General features: G+C 45.7%; 1 protein-coding gene across 1 annotated transcript in view; it reads right to left on the bottom strand.

Annotated features, from left to right (window-relative positions):
* ADGRA3 (adhesion G protein-coupled receptor A3) overlaps positions 1–7964 on the bottom strand; it is a 102184-nt gene extending 94220 nt beyond the window's left edge. Inside the window, exon 1 of the mRNA XM_081812551.1 lies at positions 7723–7964. Coding sequence (XP_081668677.1) covers positions 7723–7949 — 227 coding nt within the window. The 5' untranslated portion in view covers positions 7950–7964. The remainder of the gene's footprint in view (positions 1–7722) is intronic.
* Positions 7965–14076: the final 6112 nt, after the last annotated feature.

The following is a 14076-nucleotide window of genomic DNA, read 5'->3' as shown; positions in this document are numbered from 1 at the left end:
AGTTCATTGGGGAACACAATTTCTTCCTATATACAGTTTACATTGTTTTCTTTGTATTTTTAAACCAATGAAATGAATAATGAAACCCAAATATTAGCTGTCATAAGAGAATGTGGTAAATTTATTAAAGTTGGATACTAGAACCATTAAAAAAAAAAAAAAAGAATGCCACTAGAGAACAGTATCTAAATCTATCTATATCTAAAGTGGATTCTGGTCTTTGGACAGACCCTGCTGGATGTGGAAAAGCGCAAATTTAAGCCTGAGCTTGAAGCTTACAAAAAGGAAAAAGAAGACCAGAGTGTTCGGAGGTAGGAGGGGTGGGAGAGGGATTATTCTGAATAATTCTTACACCAATCCCTTAAACTTTCCTTTTGTTCCCTTTAGACCCTGGACAGGAGGGATCTGAGGGCAAGAAATGCTTCCCTGGGTGACAAGCCCAATATCTGCCCTGTGCTCAGCTTGGTACTAAAAGAACGCACCTTCTGTGAGATGCCCTCTACATCTCTGTTCCCCACCCCCACCGACTCCGACATGCAGGTGATTCCCTTACCAGACACGCAAAATTTCTGAAAAGTTTAGTCATGAAGAAAAAAGAAAAGAAAAGAAAAGATACCCCAGCTTGGGAGATGATGCTTACTTTCTTTAAAACTCCCTCCTCAAACTGAAATCATCTGCATTTGAACAGATATACAAGTTACGCCATACATAAAGCATTAAAATTACATTAAGTTTTAAAATAAATTTAGTTGGGCAGCAATTAAAACCTCATTGAGCAAGTATACATCTATCACGTCCTTATCTTTGCAAAAACTGACTTAATAAGCTACTAAAATTTAAAGGTCTCTGTATCCCAGTTTTTGTCTGTTTACCATAAAAATGTTGACACAACAATAAACGAGTGTATTCTCTGGATTTGAGATTCCTCCACAGGAATACAGCCAATACAGAAAACAATGGCCTTCAGACGTGCAGCAAAATAGGAAAAAATAAAAATCACTGATGACATTAAAACGTTGCACTGTCATTTTCGGACTTACTTTCAGAGCTTTTACTTTTGTTTTTTGGGGGGTCTTTGTCCGTTTTTTAAAACCATCTTTACAGGCTCCTGGGCAAAGCAGCTGAACTGGAGCAAGGTTCTCCAAACGCTCCTGCGTTCTTTTGTTCCTGGTATTTTAATTTCTGGTTTATTGCCAAACCCACCAACTTCTCTCATACACTCCTGATTATGCTGGAGCACACCAAGCAGGCAAGAAGCAACAAGACTCAGAGGCTGGGTCATGTAACACCTTCTCACCATGTTGGAAAAAAAAAAAAACTTAAGATTTGCATTCATGGACCAAATGCCTCAGTTGCCCAAAATTCTTCAATATTTCTGAGCAACTTGCCACCACACTGTCTCATGTGAGGAGTCACCGCACACATAAGGTCACTTACGTCAAATGTAAACAGGGGCACGTGGGTGGCTTAGCAGGTTAAGCGGCCAACTCTTGATTTCGGCTCAGGTCAGGATCTCAGAGTCCTGGGATGGAGCCCCGCATCGAGCTCCACCCTTACTTAGTGGGAGTCTGCTTGAGATTCTCTCTCTCTCCCTCTTTTTGCCCCCTCCCCCCCCCACACACACACTCTGTCCCTGCTCCTGCACATGCACTCACTGTCTCTCTCTAAAATAAATAAATCTTGGGATGCCTGGGTGGCTCAGTCGTTAAGTGTCTGCCTTCCGCTCAGGTCAGGATCCCAGGGTCCTGGGATCGAGCCCCGCATCGGGCTCCCTGCTCAGCAAGGAGCCTGCTTCTCCCTCTCCCACTCCCCCTGCTTGTGTTCCCTCTCTCACTGTGTCTCTCTCTGTCAAATAAATAAATAAAACCTTTAAAAATAAATTAATTAATTTAATTAGTCTTTTTAAAAAACGTGTTACTGTAAAACAGATTTGGCATACCTTTCTTCAATAGGGGACCCTACAGCCATAAAATGCTGACCTAAATAAATAATTGTTCTCATTTGCCGAAATAGGGTAAAAATCTGAATTCACATCCCTCTTTCATCCCCACACTTGTCCTTTTGTCCCACCATACAGTATTATCTTTGTTAGCATGACTCTTGTCAATAAGGAACAATTATGTTCTCACCCATACTCTCACTGGACTAAGACAGGTTTCCCAGTCCTTCCCTTCAAGGGTATGTGCTTTAGGAGACCAGTATCAAGTGTCACATAAAGTGACACGGCAACACAGATAGTAAGCACTACCTGGGCTCAGAGAAGGGATGGATCAAAAGCCAGAAGGTGAGAGAAAAACTCGCAGGAGTTGAGCTGGATTGTGAAGAACCCAGAATTTACCAGGACAGGGATTCCAGGCAAGACTGACAGACTAACCCGAAGACACACAGGAAACCAAGCCCAAACTCTGCTCCGGGGACAATGAGAGGCACACTTAGATTAAGCAGCGACTTTGTGTACAGGACTGATCCTTAGATGAAAGAATCACGTCTTCTTTTTCTCCCTGAACAGCCCTAGCACTCAGCACAGTGCCTACAGTATTCAGAGTGCCTCAACCGATGGGCAGGGAAAGAAAATAGAATTTGTACTGGCAATATTGGGAAATGAGGCCACAGAGATATGGAAGCCTTTGAATTCAAAGATAAAAACCTAACCCTGGACCCGTAAGAATTCAGGCCACAGCTCGCACCTCTCCCTCTGCTGCACTCCCCTGGCCAAGAAGCAGCCAGGCCAATCCCAACTAGTCAAACCTCGGGGCTGAAAATGGCTGGAGAAACAACTGAGCTGACCATCTGTGTCCCTTCGAATTTGATCACAACGCAGAAGTGGACACAAGTCCACCCTGCTGGGGCTTCTGCAATCCCCAGCGTGCTCACTTCTCCCAGTTCCCAGAAGGACCGCCTCACTCCTGTGTCTCCTCCCTCTCCACACCGCCTGCTGCCCCTTCCTCCCTCGCCTTGCGTCCCTGTCTTCTTTGGGAAAATAAAAGCAGTGGGGCAGGAACTCCCACTTCAACCCATCCGCACTCCCAATGTCCTCCTCCCTCACGACCACCTTCTCTCCTAACGCAGGGATGAAACGTGCCTTCTGCCAGGAGGACCTGATGCACCTGTGCGTGGCTCCCACCCCATCTCACCTTCCAGCATCCATTTCTCCCACTCCCAAGTTACTCCCCAGTTTACTCCGACGCGCTCTCATTGTCTTTCCCTAAAAAACCTTCCTTCGCACCGAAATTCTTCCTCATCTAGATGCTACCACCACCATCCTCCCTCCCCTCTGACTGCCTTCAAGCCGCCCCAACCTGCCCTCATGGCCTCCGGTCCACAGAGGGCGCCAAAGCGCCAGGCTGGCCAAGCCAGTGCCCAGCAACTCAGCTTTCTGGGTCCTGATCTCTCAGCATCTCTCAACTGGGGCACCCACTGCTTCCTTCAAACCTGAACGTGCCTTGGTTTCTACGACCACGTACTCCCCTGTGTCCCCCACCCCACCAGCTGCGACTTCTCCGGCTCCTCTACTGCTCCCTGGAGCTTCTGCCTGAACCACCTCCTCCTCCCACCTGCACATCCTCCCCCAACCGACCCCCACCACACCTGGGCTCTAAAAACCCGCGTACAGTCCACCGGCTCCGAACACCACCTCTCCGCTAGAGTAGAACCACTCCGTCCGCACCGCTACCTGGAACTCCGGAATGCCCACACTCAAGCCAATCTTTCCTTGCCCTCAGGCCATGCTCAAGTCCAAACTTCTCCAGGAAAACAGAAAATCTCCCAGCGCCTCCATAGCCCCACTGATCTCCCCTCTTTTCAGGTTTCCTAAAGCATTTAAACAGTTGGCAGCACAGGATTTATTACTTAATTACAGACATTTGCAATTGTTCCCTAAATGCTGCTTTTGCGCAAAACTTTTCTTCCAACTAGGTTTAGGTTTCTAAACAATACAAGCATTCCCTTTTGTCCACCTGACACTGAGCTGGGTGCCCTGGTTGATGTCTGATTATCAGTTTTTTGGTGTTTTTTTTAAGATTTTATTTATTTGACAGAGGGAGAGAGTACAAATAGGGGAAGCGGCAGGCAAAGGGAGAAACAGGCTCCCTGCTCAGCAGGGAGCCCGATGCGGGGCTCAATCCCAGGACCCTGAGATCATGACCTAGCGGAAGCCAGACGCTTAACCCACTGAGCCACCCCGGCGCCCCCTGATCATCAGGTCTTTGATGGCAAAAACAAGCATAACGTTTTACAAAGTAAAAACCCAAACTCACACACTATTCTACTTTGTTGAACAGTCTGAGAAAAAATATGGACTTTGTCCCTAAGTTACTTGGCAAATCATAAATTAAAAAAAAAAAACCCTTTATCTAGAATCACTATGTATCATTATAAAAAAAAAAAACCACATCTGAAAATCAGGGCTAAATTTGTAAAACTTTCTATCACGGAAGTCCTCATAATTTTTAAAACTTAAAATATCGAGCAGCATTTCAAATAAAACACAAGAATAGAGTAACTTATATTTCCAACAAAATATTGAAAAGTTAATTTTTTATTCAATTTGGGTGTAAATAATAGGGCAGAAATTAAAGAATTTAATTCTTTAATACAAAAGACTACATGATACAGGAAACAAGATTGGTCAAGCTGAGGATTTCTGTTGGACCTCTCCATAAACACAGCTAAATAAGAAAATAAGTGTTTTTCACTAAGGTAGCTGAAGGGTCCGAGCTCTTGGCTATGCTGAAGTCCAGTTCACCCACTAGGTAGAAATTACCTTATCTTCCATTATTTAAAAAAAAAGAAAGAAAAAGAAAATTTCTCTCCCTTCAATTTTCCTTGCCACAGCCACATCACAGCTCAGCTGAACATGGCTGGCCATACCTCAGGGATTAAAACTCAAACCAGAGAGACTGCCTGTCCTTGACCTGGCCCTTACAGGCTCCTCTCTGACCACTCCAGGCAGTGGACACTTGCCCTTGACATCTAGCAACATCAACTGCACAGTACAGCATCACTGACCATCCCCCTCATTTCCCCCCCCCCCGCCCCCGACCCATCCACTCACTATTTGGTTCACAATTACCCATCTCATCCTTCTTGAATTGGCTCAGGATCCTCAGAACCTGGATCCCACCAACTATGTCCCAAAGGGACTTTGGATGCCCTCCTGAGTTCCTTTTGCTACATGTGCACCCCAATATTAGAGCATTTACCATACTGTTCTGGATTCATGAATATTTCTCTCCCAATACTTGTAAGTTCCTGAAGAAAGACCTTGTTTTATTCATATTCTGTAGTGAGTTGAATAGTATGCCCCCAAAAGGGGTCCAAAGTTCTTACCCCTGGTTACCTCTGCAAGTGACCTTATTTGGAAATAGGGTCTTTGCAGATGTAATTAAGTTACGCATCCTTAGATGAGATCATCCTGGGCTTTAGGTCAACACTAAACTCAATGACTGGTGTCCTTATAAGAGGAAAAACAGTATTTGAAACACAGGGACACAGGGGAAAGAAGCAACCTTGAGGCAGAGGCAAAGACGGGCACCAGGGTGCCATAGGCCAAGGCAGGTCAGAAACTGAAGGCCCTTTGGAGAAAGCACGGCTCAAATCAAAAGAACTTGATTTTCCAAGTTCTGGCTTCCAGAATTGTGAGAAAAGAAATTTGTTGTTTTATGCCACCAAATGTGTGGTAATTTGCCACACCCTCAGAAAATTAACACCTAGTCTAAAACCTCAATGTGCTGCCTACTACCCAGGAAACGCACATACACACACACAACTGTTGAACTAAGAAGGAAGATGAAGGCCAGGGGGCAAGATGAGAAAGAATCTGAACTGCACAGCAGGAATCTGGGACATGGACCCTGCCCCTCAATTTCTATGGGAACTTGGGCAAGTCACCTATCTGCCATGACTCTTTGATTTATTCCCTAGTAAAATGAGGGGATTGGCCCAGAAGACCCTCTACCAGGTCCGATATACCTTCACCCAACTTAATCCAGAACATCAGCTGATCCTTAAATCAATTCTAAATTCTTCCCACTCACTAAGTTCTGCTAATTTTATTTTCATCTAAAGAGGTTTCAGGTGCAAAAAATATTGGATTAATATGACATTTCAAAGGCACTTATATTTTAATCAGCTCATGAAAAATTCACTGAAATAGTTTAATACTATGTAATAATAGTTTAATATGCTTAAGAGTGATTTTCTATGATACCACCTAAAAAATCTGCAAAGCAAAAACAATTTACAAATAGCCAATTTAATACTGCTGAAACTTGACGTTCTGAAAAACTCGACCTAAACTTGAATCACCTGGAGCGCCACTGATCCAGAACCCAATGAATGATGACTAATTTCAGCAAAGTTATAAAGGGATATCTCCAACACTGGGGTTTTCTCCACTTGACTCAAGACTGTAATTACAGGTCCCATACCCAAAATTTCCACTTCAAAGAATCTGGCTAAGAAAATAAATACAGCTGCTGTCACTACCAAATGGTCAAGAGTCAGAAAAGGAGTCCAACAAAAACTATTTTACCCATTTTCATGCCTCCATAGACAGAAACACATTCGGTTTTCCTGTGTTAAACCTTTCGTAATTCAAACAAATGGAAATGTGAGAACAAAGGCGAAATGAGATTTATACTTATCTTACCCATACATTCTCCTTCATTTGGGTTAAATTAAAAACCATATTTTAAGCTTTTCATAGGTCATGCTGCTCCCCTTGCCTTCATGTTTTTATAGTGGTAGCCTTGATTTTTCTTTAGGAAACCAACGGAAAGAACACAGAGGGGCAGAGGGGCTCGTATTTCAGTTCGACAAAATATCCATTAGAAACACTAAAACTTTGCCAAACCAATTCATCGTTCAGAAAATAAAATCAAGATTCCAAGTGTCCAGCTAGAATGGGCAGAACCAAACCTGCAAAACTAGACCTTGACTCTGAGCACAAATGTAGTTACAAGACCAAAAACTTTTCCTTCCAGATGGGAAACTTTATCAAGTGCCTCGAGATGGAAGGCTCAACAAACCCAGTTTTCAATCCCAAAGTTCTCGGGCTTTTAAATATGAGTGCTCAAGCACATGAAAACTGGGCTGGAAGGTGCACGACTCACCTCAAATGTATTTCTCGCCCTTAATAACAACTCCATTTTAAAAGGTGCTCTTGTACTGTGATAAAACTAAGAGAGCGAAAAGCAAGGGGAGTCTGGGGTTTTGGAATTACACACACAGGCATTCCAAGTCCTGATGTTGTTTGGTATTCTGCAAACTATTCTTGCAAACTGCACGGCAGTCTAAGTTAATGCGCACAAAAGCTGAAGGACCGGCGCTTCTACGGAGCACTGTGTTTTCTGGAAGCCCAAGCCGGGAATGAACGAGCGACAACTCCGCGGACTGCATGTTTACTTGCATCCTCACGTGGCACCGCGCAACCACAGAAGAGCTGCGCTGGGACTGCGCGGGGCGCGCGGGGTGCGCGGGGGAACCCGAAAACTTTTTACTTTGCAAACTAGCGGAACTGGAAAGCGGCTCCGGGGCAGATTCACTTGCCTTCCCCGAGACGCGCCCCTGCCAAGTCAACCACCCCAGCACCACCCCTGCCAGCAGCTTCACTCACACAAAGGCGCGTGGGTGCCGGCAGGACCCCTCTCCAAAGTTGCGCGGACAGAAAGTGGCGCAACGGGAAAGCGCCCCAGGGAGGGACCCGGCGCGAGGGCTACTCACAGGGTGACCGTGCGGTTGGGCAGCGTGTCGGGGGGCAGGACCTGCGCGAGCTCCAGGCTGCTGCACACCACCTTGCCCTCGGCGGCGCCCGCCGCCCTGCCGGCCCCTCGGGGCCGCCCGTCGTGCTTGCAGCCGGGGGGCAGCGCCGCGGCGCCTCCCAGCAGCGCGAACAGCGCGAGCGGCAGCAGCAGCGGCGTGCGGCCCCGCCGGCGCCCGGGCGGCTCCATGCGGCGGGCCGGGGCCTGCGGGCGGAACGGCGGCTGGCTGGCCTAGCGGGCCGGCCCGGCGCCCGGGCGGGCGGGGGCGCGGCGCGGGCCCGGCGGCGCCCGGAGCCTCATGGCGGCCGGAGGACGGGCCCTCCTCGGCGCCAACATGCTCCTTTGTCCGCTGCGGCGGCGCTCGGCCTCCGGGGAGCCGCGGGGTCACGGCCGGGTGGGTCCCAGCGCCGCTCTCTAGCCCCGCGGGAGCGCCGCCTCCTCCTCCTCCTCCTCCACCTCCTCCGCCGTCGCCGCTGCCACCGCCTCCCCCGGCCACTGCCCGCGGCGGCTCCTCCCCGCCCGCGGCCGCCACCGCCCCTTCCCCTCCCCTTCTCCTCTCCTCCTCCTCTCCTCTCCTCGCGCCTCCCGCCGCCCGCGGCTCGGGTTAGGAGGAGCGCGCTCCCGGACCTGCGCCGCCCGCCAGGTCCCGGGGCCCGACCCCCGACGCGGTGCTCGCCGGCCGCGGCCTCGGGCCAGCAGTTGTGCGGGCCCCGCGGGAATCCGGTTACTCGTGGAGAGGGCGGAATAAAGTTTGAGTCCAAACTCCAAGCCACGGTGGCCACTCTCCCTCGCTTCCCTCTGCTGCCCTCCAGACAAAGCCGCCCTGTGCGCCCCTGGGGGCCGCCCATTCCGCCCGCGGAGCCCTGGCCTGGAATTCGGAGTGAGGGAGAAGAGCAGGAATGAATTTACTCGGAGAAAGAAAGGAAAGGGAAAGTGCCCCAAGCCAACTGTATCTTCCTATCTCACCCCGCCCCCCCACTCCCCGCAAGGGATTTCACGCCTTCTCTTGGAACAGGGTCGTCTCATTTGTCCCCAAGGCACAGAGCAAGGAACGGGTCCCTCTCCAGAAACTGGACTCTCAGAAGCTGTTTCTGGCCTTCAGCAGCTCCAGCTGTGAACTCGAAAAGATGCATCTGGGTCCCACTGGACCAGCAAGCAGCCTTTTGAAAGAAATTTTCTTCTGACATCCACAATTACCTGAGATGTAACCAGTTAGAGCAATAATGACCAAACTAGCCAAGAAACCCCAGCTAAATCTATTACTCTGCTCTGTAGGGCTGCCAGCCCCACCCTAATATTTGCAGGACCAGGGCTGACATAGTCTGTGTTTCAGTATTTACAAGAAATATGTCAAGCTAACAAATAAAAGATACTCTGTTTTCTTACCTTGAGTAACGTACCTTCATGACACCCGCCAAGGCCAGGTGTGTCTGCTGAGATCTCAGATACTTTGCACGTCCACCCTGAAACTGGCAGGGAGCAAAGAGCCAGACCCCAGCCCTTGGGCTACACACTTCCACCCCCGGTGCTTCCTGTACCGGCTCCATTCGTGAACAAGAGGGGTTTTCTGCACATGTATGGATACCTGAGCCCACTCATCCAAGCTCTGTCCAAGACCTCAAGCAGTCACCCTTGGCCTAGCAGGGCACACATCAGTTTTTTGGTCTTCCATTGGGAGGACAATTCTGGAAAGGGGCCTGCTCAGGTCCCAGAAGTAGCCTTGGGAATTTTTTTTTTTTTTTTTTAAGATGTACACATTTATTTGAGAGACAACTCTCATGCCCATACGGTTTGTGAGTGGGGCAGGGGCAGCTGAGGGAACCAGGCTCCATCTCATGACCCTGGAGCTCATGACCTGAAAGGAAACCAAGAGTCAGATGCTTAACCCACTGAGCCACCCAGGTGCCCCCAGGAGTTTTTGATCAGTGACTGGGTCCTGGGTACCTTGGGTTAGGTCTAGAAGCAGGAAGGGGACACAAGCTCTTGGGGAACACATCCCTTGTCCCTGGAGAATTTTTCCTCTTGGGGAGGGGAGCTGAGATGGTGCCCTCTAAAATGCAGAGCCCAGGGCAGAGTTTTTCTTGCCTGGGTCTAAGGCCTCAGCAGAGTTTATCCAAGGGACCAATTCCCAGGAATCTATGGCTAGATTTTTCTCAATAGTAAATAAAGCATCTCCATCTAACGTACACTCTTGCATTAATATTTAAATAGGACTTCATTCGACCAACATTTTTTGAGATTCAACTATATAAATCCAACAGTATCCATTGCTAATAGTACATTCCCTGACAGAAATATTCTATGTCTGTGTTGTCCAATATGGTAGCTACAGGTGACTGTTTAACACTTGATGTGTAGCCAGTGTGAGGTAAGATAGTTTTTCATTTTATTTAATTTTAATTAATTTAAATTTGAGTTTAAATAGCCCAAGGGGCCCAGTGGCTACCCCACTGAACACTACAAATCTCCACACCGATGGGTAGAAAAAGTGGGAGATCATCATCACTATTAAGTAGCTTTAAATCTGTATATCAGGGGTGCCCAGCTAGCTCAGTCACAAGAAAATGCAGCTCTTGAGCTCAGGGTCATGAGTTCAAGCCCCACCTTAGGCATGGAGCCTACTTAAAAATAAAAAATAAATACATAAAATAAATCTGTATATCAGCTAGAAGGCAAAAACAAATGCCTCTGTGTTAAGTAGGCAAAATTGCTTACATTTCTTTTGAATTTATGTAGAGAATTATTATCCACTAACACAATTGTCATCATCATCATCATCCATTTTCTTTATAAAAGAAATGGAAGCAAAATGGAAGTTTTTAATAGCCATATTACTATCGTCATAGCTACAAATTGTCATGTGAATTTAGAATCTGTGCAGATTTTCACATATTCTGTTTCAGCCTATAGTTGAAGTAACTGTGCGTGTCTGTTTTGAAATTTTTGTACCACACATACTAATACCAATTTGATATGTATCCTCTTTTTACTTCACTGTGTTAAGAAAATTATATAAAGTATAGAATTACAAGAAAAAGAATCTCAAGTGGTACCATGAATCCAAGGAGAAACATGGAAGAAATGAAATGTTTTCTTATGTGGATAACTTCAGCCATTCTTGCACAGAAATCTTTGAAAAATAAATCTCGTTAGAGATCACAAGATAGTGGTATATGAAAACTGGAAAGAACTTAAGGGAGCTTATCTCTCAACACTCTAGTCCTTTGAATTATCCAACCCTCGTTTATCATCATTTCTGTACCAGTATGGGTTCATAAAATGGCAAGTCGTCTTGTCTACACTTAGAAAAATCTCAGAGGATGATACCATCTGAAATTTACCATCGCTTACCATCGCTTACGCTCGGTCAAATCAAAAACTTCACTTTAATTAAGCTACCCCAGCCCTTTCAGCCTCTTGCCAGACAGGTCTGTCAACTGCTGATACCCCCTTAGGCATCATGAACATCATAGCATTTGAAGTTGTCGGACGTAATAGGTCCTTTCAAACTTCTCACTGTGTTTGTGATTGTCCCACTTTAGAATATCCTATAGAAACTCCTTGAGAAATGGCTCGTTAACCGTGTTTGTGTTCACATAGTCCAGTAAAGCTGTGTTGCTTTAAGGATGGTAGGTGGACCACATTCCACAGCTTCTATGCTGTCAATCTTGCCTTGTTCTCTTACATAAGGCTAGTAGGAGACACCGGAGAAACACTCCAAATGCATTGTCCCTCCTAATAGGGACAATGTACAACTATGTACGTGTGAATATGTAATAAATATGTATGTGTATATACATATATGCCACCTGGTTTGTTGTTAACAATTTATTTTACATGCTTGTCTTCTTCCTCCTCTACCAGCCTGTGAGCTCCTAGAGGTTTTTCCAACCGCCTTCTTAAATTACTCCCACCTCCACTCACTCCCTATTAATTACTCTAAAATCTAGACCAATCATCTAGACTGAGTCTAGATAACATGGCTTGTTCAAACCTGAAGATAGCTCCCTTTTAAAATTTATTTGTTTACATTTTTATGTTGTTAGCCTCGCACACTGCACCAGCTCTATGACGCTCTTACCTACTTTTTATCGCAGACGCTGTCACTTCTGCGGAAGAGCCATTCCCAGCCTTTTCTCCTTTAGAGACTGAAAAAGCTAACCGATTTCCCAGCCTTCTTTGCAACCCTGGGTGGCCATAACCTCACTCTAGCCAAAAAGAACCAGAAGTTATACTGTCCAGTATGGTAGACATTAGATACATGTATTTATTTATTTATTTATTTATTTATTTATTTATTTTTAAAGATTTTATTTATTTATTTGAGAGAGAGAGACTGAGAGAGAGAGAGCACATGAGAGGGGGGAGGGTCAGAGGGAGAAGCAGACTCCCCACCGAGCAGGGAGCCCGACGCGGGACTCGATCCAGGGACTCCAGGATCATGACCTGAGCCGAAGGCAGTCGCCCAACCAACTGAGCCACCCAGGCGCCCCAGATACATGTGAGTATTTAAATGTAAATCAGGGGCGCCTGGGTGGCTCAGTCGTTAAGCGTCTGCCTTCAGGTCAGGTCACGATCCCGAGTAGTCCCGGGATCAAGTCCGGCATCGGACTCCCTGCTCAGCGGAGAGTTTGCTTCTCCCTCTGACCCTCCCCCATCTCGTGCTCTCTCTCTCTCTCATAAACAAATAAATCTTTAGCAATAACAAAAGATAGCCTGGTGATGGGTATTAAAGAGGGCACGTATTGAATGGAGCACTGGGTGTTATACGCAAACAATGAATCATGGAACACTACATCAAAAACTAACGATGTAATGTATGGTGATTAACATAACATAATAAAATTTAAAAAAAAAGAAAGAAACTGGAAGGACTGACAGTCAAAAAAAAGAAAAGAAAACTAATAAAAGAAAAATAAATGTAAATTAATTACAATTAAATAAAACTAAAAATTCAGTTCTTTCAACACACTATCCACAAGCCAAGTGCCCACAAACTATATGTGGCTTTTGGATACCATTTTGGACAGCACAAACTCTAGAATAGTTTCAACACCACAGAAAGTTCTGCTCATCAACACCAATCTGAGGGGAAGTCTGCAGAGAAGCCTCAGTACCGAAATTTTCTAAGATAGACTTATAAGAGAATATCTCTCCCACCACCCTCATTCTCCCTGCTTTGGAGATGGTAATGTGGGGACAGGAGACCTGGAGCTGAAGCAGGTATTTTGTGACCACTAGGTAAAAAGCCTAAAGGAAAATTCTAAAATAATAGGAGTGACAAAAATCACCATTCGGGTCACTGAGATCATAGCTGAGCTGGCAAATCGAGCCTGTGGACTTATTTTTATTGGTAATGAATATTCTCTGGTTTAACGCACTGTTGTTATGGTTTTCTAGTTCCTAGATCAGTGTCTGGCACGTAGAAGGAAGTCCAATGTTTGTTGATTCACATAGTTTAAATTTTGGTCATTGTTAGTTTCCAAATATCCCACACAGCTCTTCATATATATTAGCTGGTGAGTAAGAGCCTTTACGAATTAAATATTTTTGGTAACTGGGCATGAACTTCCAGCAAAAATCAACTAACTTGAGAAGAATGACTGAAGCTCAGTCTTCTAGAATCAAAGGGCAAGGTGTAATGTCACGATTAAATCGACAGGAGGAAAGAAGAGCGATTTTCAGCACTTGAAATGTCTCAGTGACACCTCTATAAACCATTAGTAAAGAGACATTCTCTGTGTATTTTTGCATCATTTAATATTAATCTATTAAATGTGACAGCTGTAGTTCATATTTTTAGCCATTGCATAGCATGTGCTAGAATGCTTGGTCAGTCATTACCCAGGACCCACATAGGAATAACAATAGTATCTCAGATAACCTCCTAGGCTCTTTAGGCAGCATTGGCTCCTGTTCTAGCTTACTAGTTACTAGAAATAGTGATCTTCACCAAGTCACTAAATCTCATCTTTCGAAATGAGCTTGAACTAGAACCAGCTTAAAATTATGATTTTTATCCTGCTGATTTTTATCCTTATGATTTTTATCCTGCTGAACCATGAATTCCTTTTTTGTTTGTCTGCTGCAGCCAGACTCTTATTGGAACGTATCCCTGTGACAGTTAAGTGCTCTCTTTAGATGACCAAATATCTTTCTGAAATGGTATATTCTTTGCCCACTCCAGTGTAATTACCATCAGTTGTAAATATAAAGAAGAAATATGAGGCAAAAACTGGCCAGCAGTGCCATGTAGGGAATTACCTCAATGCAATAGTAACCTCCAAGTACGCTATCAGGCCGGTCACATAGAGGT

The sequence above is a fragment of the Leptonychotes weddellii genome, chromosome 2 (assembly GCF_054177405.1).
Source record: "Leptonychotes weddellii isolate Sample4059 chromosome 2, ASM5417740v2, whole genome shotgun sequence".
In the NCBI taxonomy this organism is placed as follows: domain Eukaryota; kingdom Metazoa; phylum Chordata; class Mammalia; order Carnivora; family Phocidae; genus Leptonychotes; species Leptonychotes weddellii.
This window is presented reverse-complemented; position numbering and strand designations above follow the sequence as displayed.